This window comes from Acipenser ruthenus, chromosome 15 (assembly GCF_902713425.1).
Source record: "Acipenser ruthenus chromosome 15, fAciRut3.2 maternal haplotype, whole genome shotgun sequence".
In the NCBI taxonomy this organism is placed as follows: Eukaryota; Metazoa; Chordata; class Actinopteri; order Acipenseriformes; family Acipenseridae; genus Acipenser; species Acipenser ruthenus.
The window spans coordinates 7,791,859-7,818,274 of record NC_081203.1 but is presented as its reverse complement, the minus strand read 5'-3'; the positions used below and the strand labels follow the sequence as shown (position 1 = coordinate 7,818,274).

The following is a 26,416-nucleotide window of genomic DNA, read 5'->3' as shown; positions in this document are numbered from 1 at the left end:
TTCACTTTATAGTCACAACATTCTAGTATAGTAAGACATGTAGACTAAAGCTTTGAATATAGGGTCTATATATATTGACAATCCGATTGTGATGAAACGTGCTATGTTAATTCTTATATTTGAGAGTATGAGAATATGGGACTGTTCAGGTTTGTCCATCCTTCGATACGTCACTGTTTTTATATATACTGTATATGTGAAGAACCACTTATGCACATGTGATGAAACTTGTTAAACTTCATATCTTTCATAACATATTTATTTATGCGTTACTGATGATAAAATAATGATAATAAACCATTGAACTACCAGTGCATCTGTTTATTCTGTATCAGGAACCTTTTTGTGTTTAGAATGAGTGGCCGAGCTCATTTATTTGTATTCAGTCACAGTGAGTAGGTTTGTAAACAGCCAGTGTTTGTCTCCGAGTCATTTCCACTTGGCCCATTAGTACCAAGATTTCTCACTGCTCTGATGCTCTGATTCACTGAACTGTGCCTTCTGAGAAACTGCATCGTTTTAGAGTTATTATAGCAAATTGAGGATTGTTCACTAAAATAACATTTACTTGGTGTCTGTTTACTAGAATTTCCATAGCCTGAGAATTTTACCAAAGATTTCTGAGGCAGAATTTCAGACCAGCGGTTTTCTAACTTTTTGGGGTGATAGACCCACAAATAAAACTGAAGAAAAAGCAAGAAAGAAAAAGTATTGCAGTGCAAGTTAATGTTTAATGAGTCTAATTGGCCACCGGTTACCCTGATCACAGCCTTGACAGGACATGGCTAGACTCCACACAGTGCTAGGTGACTCCAGGGATGGTAATCAAATTACTCAGTAATGTTATATGCAATTGGTGCAAGAGTATGAACCTAGGGAACGCTAGGAAAATGGGTTATATTAATACGTTATTGGTTAATTGGGAGTGTGTGTTAGGCGCTGTCTCCTCCCTCCTTTTAAAACTTCATTGTACAGTTAAATGTGTGTACAACTTCTGGCCCCCCATCCTGTCTTCTTTGTCCTTACTCTTGCATTGCCGTGCCTCTGTTAACAGCCTTTCAGCTTGTCAGCAGCCAGTGGCGATTTATTCTATAAATCATTTTGTATTGCAGATATCTCCTTACATTCATAATTGCAGAGCTCATTTGTTTCAACAAGCAAAGCCAAAAATCACAAAAGCAAACCAAAGATGGATCATTACATGTAATTGAGTTTAAAGGTCTGGCAAACTGTGTCTCCTTTTTGCTAATGTAATCAAGCTGTTTTCAAACATGTTTATATCCTCGAGAGATTATCATTAGTATTTAAATTAACTTGTTATTAGTGGAACATGATAGGTATTGTAGAACACAGATATTTGTCTTAATGACAGTGCTGGGGAATATTAAGCAAATATATGATACGTCTATGCATTAAGTGTGAGGTATGAACAGGCATATGTGAGTCCAATTGTGATGAAACAGCCTAAGAACCTTCTTTAGCTCAAGTTATTGAGTTTGTCATGGGGGCATATGGAGGTGTCTGACAGTCTGCCTGGCTTCCTGTCTGTATGTCTCACTTCATGTTTTTAATTTATCTAGAGAACCCTTTTATCAAATTGTGCTGAAACTTACTAGTTATAATTTGTGAGTATACAGAGGCTGTCTAAAAATGTGTGGGCAGTCATGGTAACATTTGCACAGTTCTGTTTTTAAGGCAAAATCATGCCAAAAATACAGAAATAAACTGCAGTCATGCACACATTTACTCAGGTGACAAAACATTGATCTAGGTCAGGGGTGTCAAACATACGGCCCGCGGAATATTATTTTTTAATTCAATAGGATAAGATCAGCCCAACGAGCTGGCGAGTGTTGCTGTTCGCTAAATAAAATAGCTATCTATTTTGGAAGATAAAAGTTGTACACGTGGATTCTTACTGCAGCTACAATCGGGGTCTGTTTCTGTCTGCAATAGTATGATACAATATAGTAATAGTTGATTACAGTATAGTAATCAACATTTTAATTTTCTTTCATGATCCAATCCTATTTTTTGTTAAGTGGAATGCAAAAAAAGAAATAAAACAGTGAGTAAATATTGTTTTTTTTTTTCACTGTACAACGTCCTCTTTTTCACGTTTTATTTTATTTGAAGTGTTTATTCAAGACACATGGCAAATTACATTTAATAGAGAAAAGTGTAAGATACTGCACGCAGGCAATACAAATGTGCATTATAAATATCGTATGGGAGATACTGAAATTAAAGAAGGAGTCTATGAAAAAGACCTAGGAGTTTGTTGACTCAGAAATGTCTTCATCTAGACAATGTGGGGAAGCTATAAAAAAGGCCAACAAGATGCTCAGATATACTGTAAAAAGTGTTGAATTTAAATCAAGGGAAGTAATGTTAAAACTTTACAGTGCATTAGTAAGACCTCAACTAGAATATTGTTTTCAGTTCTGGTCACATCGCTACAAAAAGGATATTGCTGCTCTAGAAAGAGTGCAAAGAAGAGCGACCAGAATTATCCCGGGTTTAAAAGGCATGTCGTATGCAGACAGGCTAAAAGACTTTAATCTATTCAGTCTTGAACAAAAAAGACTATGCGGTGATCTGATTCAAGCATTCAAAATTCTAAAAGGTATTGACAATGTCAACCCAGGGGACTTTTTCGACCTGAAAAAAGAAACAAGGACCAGGGGTCACAAATGGAGATTAGATAAAGGGGCATTCAAAACAGAAAATAGAAGGCACTTTTTTACACAGAGAATTGTGAGGGTCTGGAACCAACTCCCCAGTAATGTTGTTGAAGCTGACACCCTGGGATCCTTCAAGAAGCTGCTTGATGAGATTCTAGAATCAATAAGCTACTAACTACCAAATGAACAAGATGGGCCAAATGGTCTCCTCTCGTTTTTAAACTTTCTTATGTTCTTAAAAACTAATGTTATTACTTTATGAAAACGTGTCTATGGCCACTTTGTTTATTGCGAAGACGCAACAAAAATTTGTTTCAATTGAAATACACACAAGATTTAACTACTTTATTGCTTTCTTTGTTTTGTAGTTAATTCATGAGGGTAAAGTAAGACCTTTCATACTTCTGGGATATTTTTCAACTTTAATACAGTGTTACATATAATGGCTTTGATAACATTTTGAAAACGAATATCCGAACGAATATCTAAATCTTGAACAAATATCCGAACATGAAAATTCCATGTTCGTCCCAGCACTAAATAAAATTGCAAAATGTAAATAGATACTGATTTTTTTTTTTTTATTTCACACTCACCAAAAGATAAAGACAAAGAACATTAGTGACTGCTGCTGCTGCTTCCTGATACCTGGAACCTTTGCTTGAACCAGCGCATCAACATCTGGAGCAAACGACTGGGCTGAGGATATCTTGAGTAGCTATGTGTCAGTTGGTTGAGAACATCTTGATTTGTTGATATTCACGACTGAGAAAGCTTGCTGCTTCTCTGGACACACTATTTCAGCAGCTTTTAGCGGCATTTCTTCAAAAACTCTCCATCAGAAAATGGTTTTGAAGAAACAGCTATTTTGTGAGCAATCACATGGCTTGCCTTAACAGCAGCATCGCTTCTGCTACAAGCATTAGTAAACCCCAATTGCTGTTTTTTCAATGACTGCTAATTCAGAGTATTTATCTTCACATAATGTTCCTGTATATTTATCAGATTTCTTGCATTGGTTTGCTTCATAGTGTCTTTTAATGTTGTATTATTTCACAACAGACACATGTTGCTTTCCATTCATGTCCACAAAGAAATACGAAATTCCCTATTTCTCTTGAAACACACGGCACTCTTGTTCCACCTTTCTCTTCACGGATAGACATCATGACACTTGTCACTACAAAACTTACAAATCAGAACTGAAACCTTTTTTCTGGTATTACTGGTGTCGTAACTCGAATCAGCTGATGCACTGCCATCCCACCCACGTGGTTGGCGATTGACAGCAATCACAGCAACATGACAATGTGTGTTGCTCATGTGAAGGATTCGCTGGAGGAATGTGTGCACACGTGTTCTGAGAGGTGACGGTGGGTGAAATAATCAATATTTAGGGGAATGTAAACATGCTATGTATGATCATTATTGTTAAATACAATAACTTGAACTTTTGGGTTCGTCTTTGTATTTTTTTAACTGTAACTCGGCCCACGCCAAGCGTCAGGATATTGGATGAGGCCCTCCAAACGAAACGAGTTTGACACCCCTGATCTAGGTGTCAGCTTATAGACATCTGCTACTGCTTCTAGCATGTTGATTCTAGCTCTATTTGGCATGGATTTGTCAAAGCAAAGCTGTCCCTGAAAAACACTGGAGGGGTTTCCAATGCCGTGGGTACGCATACTATAGAGAAAGAGAGAGAGAGAGAGAGAGAGAGAGAGAGAGAGAGAGAGAGAATGCAGTATTCTATTATCTATTTTTGGAGAACATATTGTTTTGAATAAGTAGTTTTCCACCACGTTGATATAGCATTGGATATAAATAACATTAGATGTAACATTATAAATAAAGTATGAGGAATCACTTTATGTATAATAGTGTTCTTGTGCACAATATTTGTTATGTTCATGTTCAGTGTTCAGGTGGTTGAAATGCATAAAGTTGCTGCTACTACCGAACATTTGAATAAAAGCAAGAGCCTCATAAAACTGGACATTTTCGGTTAAACGCTCAGTAAAATATCGTGTCATATCATTGTTTTTCTTTGCTGTTGAAATACTGAACCTGTTACAGAAATAATTTTGCACAGTTTGAGCTCACCTTTGCTTCATGTGTACGGCATCTCTTGGATCAATGAGGCACCGTACACACGATGTATTCACTTATAGAAGCGCTTCACAACGATGTGCACCAAGACTCAAACATGTGTCAGCGGGCCTTCAAATGACACGTGTGCGTTTTCAAGAAACATGGAGTCTTGGTAATGCATGGGGCAAGCACTTTGTCTGCTCTGTTTAAATTGAGCATTTCAATTGCATGAAGAATATATGTATTGCTTAAAAAGATTACAGATATGACTGCTTATAATTTACTTACATCTGAACAAAAACCTGTTTTTGAAAGCCACACAAAAGATTGGTATTGGTAAAATCAGAAGTTAAATAGTGAAAACTATGTCGTTGATGACTGTAATTGACAATTACTATGTTATTGACGACACAAATCGGTACTCACAGATCTTGTAAAATCAGATCGGGGTGCAATGCTGGTTCCTTATAAATAGCGTTTTTTTCTACCATTCTACTTAACAAAAATAGAAGCCTTTTTCTTCTTCTTTTACCCACCCTGAGAGAATGTGCTGCCATGCATTCACAGTTGTGTTCTTGTCTATTTCCCTCTAACAAATCTGCCAGCTTTCTTTTTATTTAGCTGCCTTGGTCCAAAGGTCAAGACAGACCTCAGCTACCATCACTTGCTCCAGTTAATGCAGCCCCTGTGCATCCTTCACTTAGCTAAAAGCCATGAATAGCTAGCTCTTATTCTGCGCTCAGTATAGTTTAACAGTGGCACCTAGAGGTGGATTTAAAAAATATAAAATACAGTTTCGTGACCAACATTATTTCTTTGTTTCTGCTGCAGTGGCTGGGGAGATGCTCTTGAGCTGCTCGGATGAGGAACTCATTCCAATCAGCACACTTCCAATTTAGTAATGCAAGACTTAAAGCTGCTGTGACTCAGTCATGTTCAATTTAAACTACAATATGATTCCTCTGTGAATGTTTACTACATTCTTGGATACTGCGCGGACATTGTTGACTGACCAGTCTGTTAACATTACCTAAAGTCATTTTAGCTGCTGGTACGTAGCCTTTCTCCATCCTTGAAACTATGTGAACTAAAACCACCCTCCTGCTACTACCTGCAATAGCAGAGTGTATGAATAGAATATTTTATGTAAGCTCTGCTTTAGCTCAGAGGCAAAACAAAAATCTAAAGAAAGGCATAAAAAGGGAACTTCCTTTTCAGTTACAGTACATGTTTGGCATAGTTCTGATGACCAGGGTACAGAATGTCCAAAATCTTCCGGAACCAAATAATTATCTTAATATATAAAGAAGAAAGTTTGTGTGTCCCAATTTGTCATGCATGAAATACTGAAATATTGAATTTTCCCGGGCAACTCCAGGTACTTCAACTAGTACACTTATAATTAACAAAAGACAAAAGATATAGGCTGGGCTTCAGATTCGATTAGCTGTGCAAAAAATAGCTAAGAGGAGGTTTCCGGCAGCAGCTGATGCTGGCAAAAGAATGTTCCTGTCGATTCCCAAAAAATTATTGCTAGAAGAAAATCTTTGGGTCCTGACCCAATCCTGCTGATAACATTTACTTGAAACACATCTTCAATAAGGGCTTGTGAAAAGTGCTTATCTCATCATTTAACCTCTGTGGCATAGCTGAGACATTTCACTGGGTACAAACCTAACTTATAAGAGAGACCCACATCCTGGAAGGCAATCAGAGCTATCATTCCAGACATTGTTTTGTATTTCAAACTGGAACTAAATGTACCAGGATAGAAGCACTTCTGGAAAACAGAAGCAGATGCTTCTCTGGGTATATTGGTAACGTTCTAGTAGGTCTCTACTGACCTGTGTATTTATTGATTATTGTCCTGTTAGTAAATGAAAAAAATACAAACAAATTCAAACATGTCTAAAACCTACTAAACCTAGCTAAAGGGGCATTAAATGCAGTGATGTTTTCATTCGAGTACAAACGCAAGAACACCTTTATTTGTACGCTTCTGTTAGTGCACACTGGAGCAAGGGCTCTTCTTGCAGAGGAAGTCACTGTGGTTAACATGGCTGTATCACTTCAGTAAGAATATAGATTATAGGTACACTGTCTCTAACTATACCTGACCGGAAAAGAAAAACAATGCCATCTGGAATGGGGGAGATCAGAGTTACCCACAATGATCACATTATTCTGAAACATTACGAAAAAGGTATTTCAAGTGAAACAGAAAGGTGTAATGCATCTCATATGTTATATATAACCTGATAGCTCCAGGAATAACATGATGAATTCCTTTTCACAAACATGTCTTTTTTGCTTTTTTGCTTTAGTAGATTTAACTAACAATTGAGTTTTAATTCTCATCGAATCACACTGAACAGGCTAGATTCTCAAAGCTGTCTGCTCTAAACTGTACAGGAGTTTTCACAAAGCAAACATACACCCAAAAAAGTTACCAAAGCAAAACATTTTTGTAAGTAGTTTTTTTTTAACTGGAATTACAAGCATAACAACTGTACTTGTATAGTTACTAGTATATGTGCTTGAGTTTTTGGTCCCCGCTGGTGGCAGCCAGTATGAAAATCCTGAACACCAAGGCGGGGCTCACCTTGAAAGGTTGCTATCCTCTACTAGTGGAGCTGTACTTTACCATCCACTGGGATGTGGATCTCGTTTGCCATGCCATCATTAGTTTGCCAGTTATGTACAGCAGCAGCTGTAGTGGTTGTTTTGTATTCAGGACATGTATTCAACATGATCCTGCTTCTTTCTTCCAACAGGGACATTTAGTTTCATTCCTCAAGGGCCAATCAACAGAACTGGATGTTTTGACATTCTCATAGCAAACCACTGCTGACTCCCGTGAGCGATGTCATGTTTTAATTGTAAGGGCTTGATTGAAACAAAAAACACGACTGATAATGGTTTGACAGAGCAAAGAAACCTCCAGTTCACTGAATCCCTCTAGTTTGTATAATTACAGCTGCAGAGTTTCTTGCTGCTGTTTACATTTCAATTATTTTTTTGAATCAATGTCTTTTCATATTTACATTTCATTGTTATGTATCACACTCTATGGGGCTGCTACGTTCCTTTCCATGCTTAAAGTATTAAATAATAATAATAATGCTCCATTGGTGTGATTGATGACAAATCAGATGATAGGATTTGCAGCAAATGTAACTGAATGTTTAATTAAACAAATGAACTTAGAGCAGATGGTTGCATACATTTAATACATTATTTACTGTACTTCTTATTTGTTGTTTGTAAAATGCAGAATTGGTTTATTCACCTAATTTATGTGAAGCCTTCTGTCCAGTGTGCTGGCTGGACATCATGACCAGTTGTTTCAGCAGTGTGCTAAGCAATACCTTCTTTAGTGTATGTTTCTTCTGAGTTTTAATTTGACAAAGAGTAGACAGGAATGCCTATCATTTCCTCTCTTAATACATTGAACTGTGCGGGGGTTCTGCATCATATGAACATTGGGAACACTAATGAACAAGAGGAGGCCATTCGGCCCATCAGCACTTGTCCGGTTTCACATAGCTGATTGATTTCAAAACTTTGTCAAGCATTCCAGTGACTCTGCATCAACAACATGACTAGGTAACCCATTCCACACCCTCACCACTCTCTGTGTGAATAAGTGTCTCCTACCCTCTGTCCTAAGTCTGTGTCCACTTAATTTCTAACTGTGTCCTCTGGTCCTGGTTTCTGTGTTGCGTTTACAGCAGCAGCTCAATTTAGCAAAACTGTATTAAGAAAAAGTTTGCTAAATCCACTGTGAATGGCCAATTATATCAAGTTTACGTGCCAGAATAAAACTGTATAGATCGTCTATTGGCTGAGAAAAAGTTGCTAAAAATATGCTGAACTAGTCTAAATGTTATCATGTACAGTTTGCTAAATATTTTATGAATCCTGTCAAAAATGGCATGTACAAAAATAACTTAGTCTTATGGATCAGGCCCTGTGACTGTAAAAGTCTCAACAGGAAAGAATAATTTTAAATGTTTAATCTATGTACGGGCAGCAGTGTGGAGTAGTGGTTAGGGCTCTGGACTCTTGACCGGAGGGTTGTGGGTTCAATCCCCAGTGGGGGACACTGCTGTTGTACCCTTGAGCAAGGTACTTTACCTAGATTGCTCCAGTAAAAACCCAACTGTATAAATGGGTCATTGTATGTAAAATAATGTGATATCTGTATAATGTGAAATAATGTATAATGTGATATCTTGTAACAATTGTAAGTCGCCCTGGATAAGGGCGTCTGCTAAGAAATAAATAATAATGGCTAGTTTCACTGACCCTGAATCTTGAACTACCTTAGGTAACATTTTTACACAAACTTCTTATGTTCTAACATTGGGTACAGTAGTCCTAAATGTGTGCAGGCCAGTGTCTGTGAAACCAGCCTTCCTAGGAACGATTACAGAAAACTCTCAGGAAAGTAAAATGATATGAAAATGATGCACCTTTTTGTGTAGCCACTTGTATTAACATAGTGTTATCAAAATCAGCTATAAATTCTTGCCAACTTAACAACTGTGCCCCTATGACACCAACAATCTGGTTAAAGTGCAATATTAAGATATCCAATGCGTTTATTGCAAGCTTCCACGGTACACACAGTGTAATAAATACACACGGCTCAGGCAGTTGGAGAGCCTCTCTGATGGCCTGCTCTTTTCTGTTGTTCTTGTCCCCAGGCTGTTAATGGAGAAGAGGTCGAATGACAGCCGGGACGGTGGTTATCACAGGCGGAATTTTAGCAACAGTCATCCTACTGTGTATCATAGCAGTGCTGTGTTACTGTAGGCTACAGGTAAGCACATTGACACCCATAGAAGCAAAATACCAAATTCAAAATTAGATTCAGAAGGCAATTTTACATGCATCATTTTAAGATTCTCGAATGTTAAGACGATTGTGTTTTCTGCATGCCAACCAGAATATCACATTGGGATCATGTTTCAGTCTTAATGGTATGCCATTTTTCAATTGAAGAACTATGTTAAAGGCAACTTGGTATTATCTAAACTAATGTATTCTTGTCATTTAGATTAATTTTCTGTTTGAGTCCTCACACCCTGCTGATCACATCCAAATCTAAACAAGAATACATTAGTTCGGACTAACTCACCCGTCCACCCATCCCCTTGGATGCAAACATGCAAATACAGAACATAATACAATGTAAGACAGTGCAAGTATAATTAGTGCTTTTATACTGTAGGTGTTCTAGGTCATATTGTAGTTCTCAAGATACTGGATATCTGTGACTGGGTGCCCTCCCCTTGGGGATATGTATGTATGTATGTATGTATGTATGTATGTATGTATGTATGTATGTATGTATGTATGTATGTATTATTATTATTATTAATATTATTATTATATATAATAATAATAATAATAATAATAATAATAATAATAATAAATAATTATTATTATGATTATTATTATTATGATGATTATTATGATTATTATCATCATTATAATAATCATGTGTTTGTGTGCGGACAGACGAAAGCTGTCCGTCATTGTTATTTATTGTTTGAGACTGGTGAAAAAGCTGGTCTCGTAGAATCCCCATCCTGAGTAGCTCTTGGGAATGTGGCTGGAGTCTTAATAAGGTAATGGTTTAATAGGTAATTAAGGCTCCAGCCACAGTATAAAAGACCCACTCTGGGCTCAGAGCAAGAGGAGAGTTAAAGAGAGTAAGAGTGAGAGCGAATGCTACCAGCCAGCGAACAAGTTTTTATAAAAGGAATTATAGTGGGTGTTTATTACTTTGGCCCGTGTGCCCTTATGTTTATTATTGAGTTTTTTTTAAACTGTTTGTTTATTTTTTGTTTAATTAATAAAAAGCTGAGTGCCATTGAGCCTCAGTTTACCCCGTACCCCGTACATTAGTTAAGATAACTCTGATATTTCATACCCAAACCGAGTTTCTCTTGAAAGTCATATTGAAAAGCTGCGATTGAAGCATGACAATAAAGACATCAACAGAACGCACTCAATTATTGGTTAATAAACTAAAATCCTATAAAAATATACATGTTTTTATACAGCTGATGTTACACTGACCTCAATGGCCCATTGAATTACCCCAAAGACCTGTTCCCATACAGTGGGAATATTGGGATCATGACTTTATGATCTGCATTATGGAGCTAATCAGTCAAATTCCAGCCAGAAAAGGACAGGGCCCAAACAAACCACTCCATTAGTAAAAGTCAAACACTTGTGTTGAAACTCTAGAAGCTCTTAATTTAAAGCACAAATACACCGTGCCACTAGAAAGTTTGATTGAATTCCCCCACAGAACCCTTCGTCAGAGGCAATAATTGAGTCACACAGAATACATGTTTTGAAGTGCTAAGCATTTATTTAACTTGTATTTAACAAAACCGTGCTGTCCACAGTAAATGCCTTTTTAAAATTCCGCAAACAAAAATATAAACTACAAAAATGAATATTATGTTGTCTTACTCAACTTGTTAAAAATCAACACCTGCCTGTGCTTCAGTATAAAGTCCCATCATTGCATGTAAAAAAGCAGCTTCAGCTTTTACTTCCATACATAAAAAAAGAAAGCTAGGCTCCATGTCTCGATGGGGCACATTTACTCTGAACTGCCTGTCGTCTCTCAGGCATTGATTCTACAAGTCAACGGGCTGTGCGGTAGTAGTAGCCTATAGTAAAGATGTCTTTTTGCAACTCACTGAATAAAGTCATATTTTTTCAGTTATGTTGTCTGCAGTCAAATCATATTATACACAGATAGATGCCGATTCTAAGATTGAAAATGTGCTACAACAGAAGCTGTGCATGGCAGTGTATAGCATATAAACGTGTGGCAAAGCGCCCCGCCCCTGTGTGCATTTGTGTTATGTGTTGTATGTTGCGTGTGTAAATGTTGGTGTATAGATTGGTACACGGGATATAAACGGGTCTGTGTTTCACGTGTATTTAAAGTGTAGATTTGTATTTAGGCACGAGGAGAGCACAAATCACTTCACGTGCTGGTTAAATGTAATATGTGAGCACGGGGTTGCACAGAATTAATTCACGTGCTGGGATTCAAGTGAATAATTAATTAGTAATTGAATCCCAGCACAACAGTATAAATAGGCACATTTTTAGTCAGTCAGGGTTGGTGTTCGGTGAGTGGAGAACGGGATTGGAGACGGAGGTGAAGTAAAATAATAATAATAGTAATAGTAAAAGTAATAGTTAACGTGTTTTCACTCACCGTGTTTGTTCGTCTGTCTGTCCTGCACCGTCTGTTTAGCGTTTAGTCGTTTTGTATGTCTATTTATTTTGGCGTGTAGTGCCGTGTCCAGTGTTTTTGTCTGTTCCAACCTTTTATTTTCTGTTCTGTTTATTAAATGCTGAACGCGATCACGCGTTCAGCCTCACCAAAACCCCATCTCTCTGTCGTTTGTGTTCCTGTTTCTGGTCTGACGCCACCCACTCCGGCCGTCTTTGTGACAAAACGACACACGTTTTTTGCAATCCCCTGAAGAGGGAAAAAATTGTAAATTATATATATTTAATTCTGTACCTTAGCTGGTAATAAGCAGGATACTGTAAAGAATGCAGTTATCAAATACATGCTGCAAACTTAGTTGGATAAGGACGTGCTTGGTATCAAAATAAGGTAATCGATTAACGTTTAATCCCACATAAGGGTAGCCCAGGATATTCAAAGAGTTTTGAGATGTGTTCATTTGGGAGTTCATTTGACGAAGAGTTAATGTGCTATATTTTATAGGGAGGTGCACTTTCCAGGAGGACAAAGTGCTTTTCAGGCTGAATAAGCCAATTTGGTCACCAGGACATCTGATAAAGAACGAGCATGTGTGACTTGTATATGTGTGACATCCCTATTTATAATCTACTATTATCCTGGCTGACCATCGTGGCCCTACTCCATATTGACAGTGTGTCATATATTGCTATTCCACATGGAATCACAGCTAATGCTTTAGTTAGGTATACAGTATGCTGTGCAGGTCACCAGGCACTCATATCCTCAAATACATACCAAGGCATTCTGTTTCTTTAATGTAATTTGCTTCCCAACTAAATGACTAAATGTCCTTTTATTACCCCCCTGGCTGCTTCAAGGATAGTGCTATAAAAAGGATGATGAAGTCGTTTCTGTGCTACTGCCAAGGATTCAGTTTGAAACAGTACGATCTTGATCAGGTCAACCCAAAAATAATTAGACCTGTGAACATTTCTCATTTACACCGTACCCGAAACATACGGACTCATCAATATTCCCATTGGTGGTTTCTTAACTCTTTACATCTGGGATATGACAGCCGTGTGTCTTTTAAAGGCTTATTGTATTAGTCTTCAAAGCTTGTTTGGGGATTTTTTCAAACTTAACTTTTCTACCAACAGATTTTAGATTTAGATAATTAGTTTTAATCTTGTAAATTGACTGGCATTTACCTCCAAATGGGTCATTGCAAGTTTGCTGAGAGTTGGCTTGCCAGCCCAAAATATAAAAACTGGCTTGCTCCAGACCTCAAAACTGATAAGAGAGCCATGTGTAAGTTGTGTGTACGATCATTTGACATATCAAACATGGGTGAAGCGGCGATAGTCAGTCATAGTGAAGGGAAAAAACACCAAGAGCGTGATAAAGTATCATCAATGCGGCCGGTGACGTCGTTCTCTGCAGCTTCATCAACACCCTCGTCAGCAGCCTCCTCCTCATCATCAACACCCTCTTCAGCAACAAGAGACACGCATGATGCAAGGTAAAATTTAACATTACATTTCTACCATCTAGGCTGTATACTGGAATTCTGAATTTGATAAATGACCATGATTTTTGTATTTTTATTTTTTTTTTGTGCAACTTTAATGGAATGAGAGACCAGTGTAGTGGCGCCACTTTCAGCAAACTGGCAAGATGGCTTAGCCAAGCCAAGTATAGCGCTAGCTACCGTTAGCTGAGTTGTATGGCTGATCAGAACTGTGTGTAAGAATTCTTGTCGCCATCTTCTGGTGAGTTTAGAGTTCGGTCAGTCATACACAGCATCTGTATGGCTGTGAGTTATGCCACTGCAAGTCAGTTTTGTAGCTACTGTACACGTCAGTGCCTGCAAGGGAAGCAGTGTTAATTTACACAATAGAAACTAAATTAGTTGAATATAAACACATCTGATGTGGACCATTGCTTAATCTTTTATTAGGTAAGGCCAACAGGAGGCTGTGTGGTCCAGTGGTTATAGAAAAGGGCTTGTAACCAGAAGGTCCCCAGTTCAAATCCCACCTCAGCCACTGACTCACAGTGTGACCCTGAGCAAGTCACTTAACCTCCTTGTGCTCCGTCTTTCGGGTGAGATGTAATTGTAAGTGACGCTGCAGCTGATGCATAGTTCACACACCCTAGTCTCTGTAAGTCACCTTGGATAAAAGCGTCTGCTAAATAAACAAATAATAATAATTAATACCAGCATCTTAATTTCATAACGTCATCTCAGGAAGATGGCTTGTTTTTGATATTATCCACCATGTCATCTAATTTCTCTTCATCACTTTTCATTCCAGTACAGATTAAAAATTGAATAATGCATAGCAGTGATCTCTTACTAAAGGAGAAAAGAAACTATTCAAGATGTGTGTTCCTAATAAATATTTCTATGCAGTGTACTTTGTCTTGTGACATATTTTTCCTATTTCAGCACATCATCTGAAGTTACAGCCAGCAACTCATCAGTGCCTTTGTGAGTGGGACAGATGTTCTTACGGCTGAAATTTACTGGGCACTTGATGTGATGGAAAAGCACAACTCATTCAACAGTTGCAAATGAAAGGGTGAAGTCTTTCGTCTGATGTTTCCAGACAGTAACATTGCCTCCAAATTTACTTGTGGGGATGATAAAGCAGCTTACTTGTCAACATTCGGAATTGCACCACACTTCTCATTTTTGATTTGAGAGTTTGAACACCTCCAATCAAAGCAGATGGATGGGCACATTTGCTTCTGGAAAGGTTCTTGAATTCACATTTTCTTGGACATGCATATGCTGATGACTTGTACACAAGAGTACGAAGCAGCTGTGACTCTGTTGGAATTAATGGCATTATTCAACTGTCCATGGATGGGCCCAATGTAAACTGGAAATTGCATGACATACTTTCCAGAAACATTGAGGAAGAGACTGGTATCAAGCTACTCAATATAGGGAGTTGTGGACTACATATAATGCACAGTGCTTTTGCAACTGGTAGCAATCATACTAAATGGAACATCGAACACACACTAAGCAGTCTTTTCTGGCTCTTTAAAGATTCTCCAGCAAGACGAGAGGACTTTATGAGAGTTACAGGGTCCAGCATCTTCCCCTTAAGGTACTGTCAGCATAGATGGTTGGAAAATGTAAGGGTCCTTGAGAGAGCAATCGAGATCTGGCCACAGGTCCAGACCTACGTTTCCAGTGTCAAAGCAGGAAAAGTCCCACATCCAAAGAACAAATCATTTGCTAGTTGAGGAAAGTTGTGCTGACCCACTGTTCCTTGTTATGGTTAATGTCTTCCTCTCAATAGCCCAAGAGTGCCAGCCTTTTCTAGTTAAATATCAAACTGACAAACCCATGTTGCCTTTCCTAGCAAACAACCTATTCGACACAGTGAGACATCTCATGCAGAGATTCATTACTGATGATGTGATGAAAAGAGTCAAAACCCATGCAAAGATCTTACAGCGCATGAAAACCACAAAGATGCATCCATGGTAAACACTGGATTTGTTGCAGACAAACTTCTCAAGGAGTTGAAGTTGAAGAAAAAAGCCTCAGAAAAAGATATTCTGACTGTCAAGACTGAAGCTAGGAAGTTTCTTCTCACAACTGTGACCAAGCTACTGTAGAAATGTTCTACAAAATATACCCTGTTGAGGAATTTGGGTTGGCTTGATCCAAAACAAATCGCTGAGAATCCTGGGCAGTGTGAAAAGCAGTTAAAGACCTGCCTCCAAATCACGTCAAATAATGGACATGTGAGAGAGAGCAAATGTGACCGGATCATCACTCAGTTTAAAGACTTTGCAGCTTTTTACAAAACTAGTGATGATTTCTCCCAGTTCAATGAAACTGACTCCAGGCTGGACTGCTTCTTCTATGAGCAATTCTCAAAAGACCACCGCTACCAGGAACTGTGGGAGGTCACACAGAAGCTACTTCTGCTGTCCCATGGCCAGGCATCTTGCAGTGGAAGCTGAAGCTACAGATAAGATTACTGTCCTGTCACAATCAAATGCACTCAGAAAAGCTGCAAAAGAGAAGGAACATGAGCTGGAGAAATATGACCAAAAAATTGAACAGAAGATGAATGTAATGTAGAATGATGAATGTAGACTGGAGACCCAGAGAGAGGGGTAACAGGGATCCCACTCAAATAAGTTACAGTGTCAAATGGGTTGATTTAGAACAATTGAGTTTACCATGAGTAATAAAATACCCTACTGTTATGTAACATGTTAATGCAATGTTTGAGAGACAATTTTCCCTGCTGTTGTATTTTTCTGTTATTTATTTTCAAGACTGAAAAACTGACAAGTTTTAAAACAATGTGAGAGTTTTAAAACCCTTCTTATTTTTGTCTATTATTTATTGTCAACCTTCAAATTAGTCTCAAGATATGTGCAGGGTATAAAGTCATCCAAATGCATATTCTCTGGGGAAGTGGGTGAATTTACAAATGTTATGCTTTGTATGAATTAATAAATATGTTCTCAATTTGGTAAGGGTCCTGTGTAGTTCATGGAGAGATTTCATGAGTGAGTAAAAAGAGTTCCCCAGTCCTGAGCAACTGCAGTGGTCAAATAGAAGAGGTAACGTGTGCAGGAGGAATTCCTATGAGGAAATGGTCTATAGTACCCTGCACCTGCAGACGCAAGAATAGATTGAATGTTCAAAAACATACCATAATTCACTGGGTGTAGTATAAAATTAAGTGCTTATTGTAAAAAGATTGACTTACTGTATTTGCAAGAAGAACATTTCCTTGAAATGACTATCACACACAGCCCAAGCCGCCTAACACAAACCAAAAAATCAGCTGAGCAGTCTGGAAATTGAGGTCTGGAAAAATCTGGAATTTTTAAATGAAAAATGTGTAGGAACCCTGTATTTGGTGCTACCCCAAATTCTGAGTATTTCTGAATTGATTACATCCCACAGCTAGGCCTCAAAGCATCAGTTGAGACAAACAAATTCATGGTTTTGTTTGGTTCATCTAATGGGTTAATGATTGAATTGCTTTGATAAATTAACTGGCTGTAGTAAAGATGGTGGGTACAGAACAAAAACGATGGACCAAGGAACAAACAAAGTTAAGTCAGGAAGCAGTATCTCAGTATCCCCTGCTCTCTCTATTTCAGTATTACTGCTGTAAGAAGAAGGAGGAGTCGGAGGAGGATGAGGAGGAGCCAGACTTTGCCATGCACTCCCATCTCCCGCCTGTCCACTGCAACCATAATGTAGTGGCAGCCGCCAATGGGCCAGCTATCTTCACCCCTCCCCTGGCCAGGAAACTCACCCGCTCCCAGACTTACTGCCCCAGCTGCACGCACTCCGAGTTGCCCTTCTACCTGCAGCACCCTGAGGAACTGCGCAACGGCGGCGACCGCGTCAGCTACAGGACTGTCCAACAGGAGGACCTGGACTTGCCTATGGACCTAGCCAGCTTCCGCAAGCTCAATCTGACCCGTTCTGTCACAATGAAGGAGGTCTTCACTCACAGCAGGAGCATCAGCACCGATGTGTAGCTGGGAAGACCATGGACTCTGGAACAGGGGACTATTTCCGCATACAGACACACACCCACACTCACACACACAGAGACACACCTATGTGCACACGCTAACCAGCTTTTGAATTTTGTATGACTATTTTCCAGAGTTCCACCGAGTTCAATTGAAACCTGTAACTGTCCAAGGAAAAGTTGGCTTCTTCCTTTTCTTGCAGGACAAGGATTTTTCTCTGTGTCTCCGAGAGAAAGAGAAATTCCTTCCAGGGCTCCCCCAGTCATCCATTTTGAATCTTTCACCTCCTAAACACTTTTATGGCCTCCTCTTGTCTTTTCCTTTGCTGCTAAAATAGTCTCAGGAGATAAAAGGAGAACAAGGGTTTGCTAATAGAAATCTGATTCTCAGATTGAAATGTTTCAGCTAGTGTGAGCTTCACCTCCCCTCAATATGTCCACCTAAAACTGTCTTATTTCATAGAACACAGTTCACTAATGAAAGCAGTTATTCATTTGTACAAAACATTCAGTGGAAATGGGATATTGATGCCATTTTGCTTTTTTGTGGATCGATAATTGTGTCAAACATGGTTGGAGGATAAGGGGTTAAATTCTCATCTAAGTCCTCACCCTTTCTTCTATCGGCACATTCTTGATCTTCCTTGTCACTCCTGCATGTCTTTTCTTTCCCTTGCATATTCCTCAGCATCAAATAGGAGCAAAGAGCCTTCTTCTCTGGGCACTAAACAGTGAATGAAGCCAATGAATGTATTTGCTGTTATCACTATTGAGAGAATCTTATAAGGGATGGCTGTGCTACACTCCATCAAGCATTACTATTGTATGGGTTTTTTTAAGACTTGGGGTAGTGCATTTAATGTTTTATTTCTTTTTATAAGGAAAAAAACAAAAGGGCAGATTTTAATCGTGTGCATTGTTTTATATGGATTATGGAACTAGTGAACTTGTATATCAATTTTTGGCTTCTCTGTGAAAAGGACTGGAGTGGTTCCGATTTGAAGGCAATGTCATCAACATACGAGACGATGTCATTGTGTACAGCCACCGTTTTCTACTTAGTGTTTGAATAGCAGTTGCTATTACACAGCAAAGAGGCTAGTACTGGAGCTGATTCATTATTTTCTGTTTTCTTTCAAATGCAACTGTTGCATTTGCTTTAGCAGACCACACAGTAATATTATAATGCAGGTTCCTTTTAATGTCAGTAAATCATAGGGAGAAAGTATATACATTTGGCTTTTCTTTCTTTTTATTTCTTCGGTTTTCTTGGGTGTTTCTTTGTATTGATGTTCGTGTTCTTGGACAGTTCAAAGCCTTTTCTTTTATGTATCTCGCCATTTCATGCTATCAGTAAATGCAGAAATGTTACTGAAATGGTTGGAATTTAGAAGAGTAAATGAACACAATGTTGATAATAAAATGCAGTGAAAATCAAATGTGGATCAAAGGGTAGATGTTCTTTTACAGAATGTTTCATTCCAGCAGCATGTTGTGTGCATTTCCAGAACCCTGCTGGCTGGTCTTCATAATGTAAGTGATGTTCTGAGCTTTGAAAAACATGGGAATCTGATGGGATGCAATGCTCCTGGGCTACACAGAATGTTACAGTGTGTACCACAGTGTGGTAAGTGACCAGGAATAATCCCAGGGTTTAAAGGAAGTTGAAGGAACTTAATTTATTTACCCTAGAACAAAAATAATAAGGGGGGACATGATTGAAAGGAGTTGACAAAGTTAACCCTAACCAATACTTTTAATCACAACACAGAAACCAGGACCAAAAGACACAGTTGGAAATTAAATGGAGACCGACAGAGGGTAGGAGGCTATGGAATAGGTTACATAACCATGTTGTTGATGCTGAATCATTGAGATCCTAAGACTTGACTTGACAAAAGTTGGAGATCAATCAACTACAAGGAGCCAGACGAGCATTGATGGACCAAATGGCTTCCACTCATCAATACATTTTCTGATGGTCTTATGTCCTCCTGATCTGCAAGCGGTCGACTAGGGTCCCACAGGGTCTCATAAATGTTGGTCTTAACCAGTTACAAATGTATAGCCCCTAACCATAGCCGAATCCTATATAGGTGTAATTTGAATTATCTAAGATAAGTTTCTCCCCTCACTTAGGGGGAAAATGCAATATAAAAACAGCACATGCATTATTTCCCTAGACTATTGAGACATAGGCAGTTTAGAAACACCAAATTCTGTCCTCATTGTAATGGGAATGTGACGTAGCATAGACATACCACGTGCATTCCTCATGCTATAGGAAGTGTGCGGCCAAACCATGCTACACTTACTTGCTCTAAAAAGATGTGCAAATTGAAGCTATTTTTGGTTTGCATGGAAACCTTTCCAAAAGCCGTACCTTATGCTAACAAGACTTCAGTGAAGATCCCGTTTGTGACATAACCTTGAGCAACTTTCAGCTAAAGTAGCCCTGACAAGCTCTTTGACCAAATGTGAAAAATAAGCATACAGTACGAGGAGTTTAGTGACCTCTTCATTCAGTATTTCTTTTTTATGTGACAATGTTTATATTTACGCAGTAAAATCATGGAATTGAGGTCCCTACATTATCGTCATAGCGTATTGCCATTTGACTCATAAAATGATAGTGCTTTATAGTTTAGTTGTTTTATAAGCAAGGTTATAAAAAAATACTGAAATGCAGCCCTTCCCAATAAATAAATAACAAAGCCCTATGCAAAGCACCGAAAGATTTTGTTTCATTGTAATCTTCGTGTTTGGTCATTGGATAGGTAATTGCTTTAAAGGGTACATCAGCACTACATGAAATGTAAAACATAAACTATCCCACCTTGCTGTTCCGAATGTATTTGGTAATTGTATAATAATCCGTATGCGCCCAAACATCTGCATAATGCCACACTGCTATGTCCAAAATCACTGTTCTCGAGCATCTCTTCTGAGCCAAAAAACATGACTTCCACATGTACCCTCACATGTGCTCTGAAACGTACTGGCGGGTGCCCAATGAAGCGTTGTATTACCTCCGTGTGAAAACACACTAGTCTGTGTGACAAACATGGTCTGTCTAATTTTCCATAAGGAACTTGTACCTGTTTTTGTTTTTCACACTGTACATGTTTCCTTCACATGTTGTATTTTGATGTATTATTATGATTAATGTTGCATTCAATTTAAAAAATGTCTGTCTGTGCTGTGTAAGTGGTTGCGGGGAAAAGAAAACCCAAGACAGAGTCGTTCTCATTTCCAGCTAATGAAGGGACCTGCCCACAATTATAGCAGCACTGTGTTATTTCAATATACTTCCCCAAAGTCTTAGATTATTATTATTTATTTCTTAGCAGACACCCTTATCCAGGGCGACTTACAATTGTTACAAGATATCACATTATTTTTACATACAATTACCCATTTATACAGTTGGGTTTTTACTGGAGCAATCTAGGTAAAGCACCTTGCTCAGGGGTACAGCAGCAGTGTCCCCCACCTGGGATTGAACCCACGACCCTCTGGTCAAGAGTCCAGAGCCCTAACCACTCCTCCACACTGCTGCCCTTAGCTATAGCTCCAGCTGATTCGGAGTGTTTGCAGAATGGATATGTATCACATAAACTAGCTAATGAGATTTGGAAATGATGTATTTACTTGCAGAATGAGATCTTTGAGGATGATCCGATAAATATTGCATTTTTTTCATCCTTCGTATTTGGTTTTCATTTGCATTTCCTGACACAACACATGCACAATCATCTACACACCATTGAGTGGGAAAGTCAAATTCACCCACAAATTCCATCTCCCTATCAGTTTTTGAACAATCTGATGTTGGAAATATTGTCTGGCATTATTTCGGACATTCCCTGTGTATAGTCACACTGTGTTGCTGAAGAAAATTCGAATTTAAACTGTTAATGACATAACTTCGATATGGCAGTGGAACGGTATGTCTTTCTATCTTAATTGTAAATATTTGACAGAAAATGGTGATGCTTTAGTTGGTAAACTTACATGGAACGCATTGCTGGAAATGTCGAGTGTGATTTTTGACGCGTCTCCCGATGGCTTGCACCACCCAGTTCTGTCAATTTTCTTTTTTTTTATGATTTCAAGGTGAATAAACCTGGCTTGTTTTTTGCTGATGTCATGTTCATACCTTCTGTAGATACTATTTCCGTCAGCACAGCGATTGCCCAAACGTTCACAAAGTACCAGCTAACTTGGGAAAATGTGGCTTCGACTTGCACAGATTCTGCTTTATCATACATGCCAGGGACATTATTAATCAGAAACCAGAACTGCTACTCATCATATTCCACATGTAAAGTGTAGATACTGAGATTTTTTCCCCCGATTTTTACCGATGTTTCAATTAAAAACTATTTTTTACTGATTTTAGACCATTGTATGGGTGCAATCTGCCTCTTGCATCTTTATGCAAAAGGACATGCTGATGGGGACAAACGGCTAAAAAAAGCTATTTACTACATATCGTCATTAACGCAATTTTTGTCCGAAAGGAAAAAACACCATGTACAGTTCTAAAATGAACAGGACACAACTTGAGACTACTCCTATGCCTTTACCTTAAATATCTGAGGGTTTTTTTTTTAGGTTTGGTATTGAGTGCATTTTGACTTTATTAAAATTGAGTTAATGACGACTTGGAGTTAATAGTTTTGAGACTCTAGCCCAAAGTCTTCCTGGGACTCGAGTTTCTATTGTTGTCCTGCCTGAGCTAACCTGGAGGAGTGATGAGCTCTAAAGCACACCAGAAACAAGAGATCCTTGGTCTTGATAGGACTATTCTCAATTGGAAGTTATGTTGGACAGTAAATACATTTTTTCCCTTAATAATTTCTATAGATTCTCAAAGCTTTTTACTCCAAATCATTGTTGTCACAAGGTAAACAGCAATTCAAATTCTAAAATAAATAACAATACAATTTCTGGTTTTGTAACTTTGTTGGATGTATGAGAAAAAAGATGCTAATGTCGATGGGCTGGTGTCTATGGATAATGTGGTTTGAGATTCATAAACTTTTTAACATCTTAACACCTTAACTGTAAATAGTCTTGATGGTTTTCCAAAAAAGTATATACATTATTTATATCCACATAAATACATTTATTAAAATACAAACGTGTTTATCACAATTTAATATATATATATATATATATATATATATATATATATATATTATATCGATACTTTTCATGTACACATAAAACATAAACACAGAAGGTTAGGATAACATTGAAATTGCAACTACATTTAATAACATACACAACAATTTAAGTCTAGAACAGCATAAAGATGTATAATTTATTTTGCATGGAATGTCTATAAACATCTAATGAAATTTGTGTCTGGGTTAAATGGGAAGAGATGCCCTTGGTGTTCACTCAGATTCAGTAAGGAAAGCGTGCTTTTGTGATGGTGGCTGTTTTTAATTGGAAGAGACAGTGCTCTAAGAGTGTGTCTTGTAGAGTGCCTATCCCAGCCTGCAACACATTGTCGTTTTGAATGAGGGCCAATCAGCAGTTGTCACCGAAAACCACTTTGTTTATGAGTGAAGGTGTTTCCCACATATGGCTCGCTGTCACCCCCAGTGCAAGGAGAGAGGGGTGCGGAACAATATCCCTGCTGTGGATCACAGGATGGTGCAGTTACAGCCTTTTACTATTTTAGTGTGTTTATTAATAAATATTTGATTTAATCAGCTATATCCTTGGGATGAGAGACTTGAATTCCTAAACGATGCCTGGATGCTAATATGTGTGACCAGTATGACTGTAGACTTGAATTCACAAACCACTCCCCAATGTGTACGTGCTTGACCAGTATGACTAGCTACTGTATAGGTTTAGGTGTACAGGGAATACAACAGTGATGAAAACAATAGTCTTAAACACCAGTGTGCAAAGGAAGATAATACATCTTTTAAAGTTTTTAAATGAGTTGTTTCGCCTAGCTGTAAATCTGTCAGTATGTATGTCAAAAACATGGCGTATATAAAGCTTCTATCCATATGTTAAACTTCAGTACAGTACATACACTGTGCATATGGTGTAGGGCGTGGTTATTTACTTTTTTATGAAACTCATACAGTCACTAATTAAACTGGTCCCATTTGTTTCCTTCAAAAGGTTTTTCAAGCTGGCAAAAATCAGTCCTACTAAAATACTTGGTGAGAGGCTAATAAGCGTCTCTAATTAATGGACTCTAAAAGCATGTGCTAAACCTTGGACTGGAAATAAAATGGTAGGCAAAATGGAGGACTGTTGGGGAAAGGATTTAGAAATGGGAATTATACAAATACATGACACGTATTTTTACCCTTGGGCAGTGTCTCGTTGCAGATTGGACAGTACACTGCGGATGGAATCAGAAATCTATATATATATTATAATATGAAATGTAAACTGGGCCAGAATCTCACCTCCACCTCCCAAATATTCCTAACCCTGCTCTTCTATAATTTGATTTTCGGAGCAATAATTCTAACCTGGGGGGGAAACACCAACTCATTTCCAGTTCAAGGCCATTTAAAGACCTTTTCCAGCTGCCATTTACAACTTAAAAAAATACCCCAGAATGGCAACTGGGGAACTTTGAAACCCCTCATATTTGTGACAAAATAATCTTTCTTTGCATACAAGTCCGTATCCATGCATTTTCAACTAAAACCTTCATTTTAAGACCACTTTCCCTAACCCTAAACTTGTACCATCCAGTCGTCTCTGACAGGTCATCTCACCTACAATAATACATAAACATTGCTCCCATTTACTAGCATTATACAGGCATCATTTACATAAAAACAAGATAAGTAACAAACATGCATATAGGGGGGTCACAAATGTTCATTTCCCTGGGGGAACAAATGTTCGTTTCCCCGGGGGAACAAATATTTGGTGGAACCAATATTCATTTACACCGGCTTAATTTTAGGCATTACTCATAAAACTGTTTTAAGGAATGCTTTCTTGAGGACTGTTTTTTTAAAGCCCATTTTGATCAATTAAATCAACTCTTTGAGAGCGTTTATTAGTTTATTCAAATTTGACAGCAACCTTATAGAATGTTTTTAACTGTATTGTTTTTTTAAGCACTTCAAAACACTGCCCTTAAACATTCCTTAAAGTGTTGTGAAAAAAGCCAATTTCATGCTAACAATTGAAAAAATCTGTTCGCAACTCATTGTTTAATTTTAAAATACTTTGTGGTCTTCTCATTTTTCTGACATAATGTTATGACACGTTTGTATGTGCTTGCTTGCTCGCTGGCCATGTCGCAATAACAAATGCACAAAGAACCACTCATCTCTTACCAAAGGGTACTACTTCTTTTCTGATTAGTTTATACATTTCTACTGCTTAAATTAATTGTACCTAAGAAAATATGTATAGTATATATTAAGTACTGAATGTACAGTATGCGATTGGTCAAATATCCCCTAAATTCTTTGGCAAAAATGCTTGCAAGTCATGAACTCAATATGGCAGCCATATTAGACCAATGGTTTTGTCAAGTATTCTGTCTTTATGTATCCCTGAAAACATGCGTCTGTATCTCAAATGGAGTCTGAGATATGTCCTGTTGAAAAAAATGGTGGATTTACAAAAACAAATAAGCTCCCCTTACAGGGATGCTTAATAAACCATGCATAGTACTAACCAGACTATATTGTATGCGAGTACTACTTGAATTACTTATATATTAGTAAATGTGCTGTACTATTTATCCACTGCTACTCAATACTTATAAGTATTAAATGTAGTAGTTATTGATTGTGACTACTGGCTTTAGTTATATTAGTATTAGTGCTGAGTGGCACCTTTTAGTTAGGGACAACATGATCAGAGTTCGGTGTAGACGGCAACCCCATATAAACACACTGTTCCCTAGCCCTCCAGGTCAGCACCATAGTCCCTCACCACTGATCTGGAGTCCGGAGGAACAAGAGCACCTGGTCAGGCTGGTCTTGCAGCTGGTGAGGGTGTGTGTAAAGTGATTGCCACATTCCAGACCTCATGACTCGTTCAGCGTTGACACCCTTTGGAGGGGATGCTGGATGAACATGTCGAGCTAAAACTGTTTACCGGTACTGTGCAGCAGCGTTGTGAACACACCCAATGAGAGGTCCATTTCAGGTGGATAGACGAAGACTCCTTCATCCCTGCCTTCACCTCAACCCCACCCCCACCCCCAGGCTGCGTTAAGACAGCGTGGCTCGACAAGACCGGCAACAGGCCTTACTGTAGTACCAGTGCCCACACAGATTCACCTTCAGAGCCAAGGAGCAGTTTGTGCTGGGCTGGTCCTGGCAGTTCTCATCTGAGAAACAGGATAGAAATCAGATTAATATCTGGAGTTCAAGATCATAAAAACATATTATAACAGAGTTGTGCATTTTGTCCAAATATTGTTTCTTTTTAATCACTATTGTGTTGGTCATCCTGGATTGTGTTTGCAGTTATGACAACATTATCTTTCTTTGTAGACATCTTAAGAACATAAGAAAATGTACGAACAAGATGAGTCCCATTAATGTTCATCTGATTCCTAGTAGCTGACAGACCTCAAAACCTTGTCAATTTGGATCTTAAGTGATTCAGCATCAACATGACTAGATGACCCATTCCGTACCTTCACCACTGTGTGAAGGTGTCTCCTACCCTCTTCACACAGAGAGTGGCGAGGGTATGGAATGGGTTCCCTGATTAAGAAACCATGTTCCTGTTCCAGTCTCACTTTTGAAAGTTTTGTTTTAACCTATCATACAGTATCTACAAGTTGAGTATTCCCTACATTACCAATCATGAGCACTATCATATATCAC

The 26,416-nt window shown here is 38.3% G+C and overlaps 2 protein-coding genes across 3 annotated transcripts in view; one reads left to right on the top strand and one right to left on the bottom strand.

Annotated features, from left to right (window-relative positions):
- Positions 1–22,618, top strand: part of LOC117396982 (protein FAM163B) — a 49,194-nt gene extending 26,576 nt beyond the window's left edge. For both annotated transcript variants that reach the window (XM_058987104.1, XM_058987105.1), the window contains exons 2-3: positions 9,485–9,600; positions 17,185–22,618. In XM_058987104.1, coding sequence (XP_058843087.1) covers positions 9,508–9,600; positions 17,185–17,571 — 480 coding nt within the window. In that variant the 5' untranslated portion in view covers positions 9,485–9,507 and the 3' untranslated portion in view covers positions 17,572–22,618. The remainder of the gene's footprint in view (positions 1–9,484; positions 9,601–17,184) is intronic.
- A 162-nt stretch (positions 22,619–22,780) lies between these two features.
- The window catches only part of LOC117421823 (ADAMTS-like protein 2), a 68,576-nt gene continuing 64,940 nt past the window's right edge, over positions 22,781–26,416 (bottom strand). Inside the window, exon 19 of the mRNA XM_034036217.3 lies at positions 22,781–25,911. Coding sequence (XP_033892108.3) covers positions 25,793–25,911 — 119 coding nt within the window. The 3' untranslated portion in view covers positions 22,781–25,792. The remainder of the gene's footprint in view (positions 25,912–26,416) is intronic.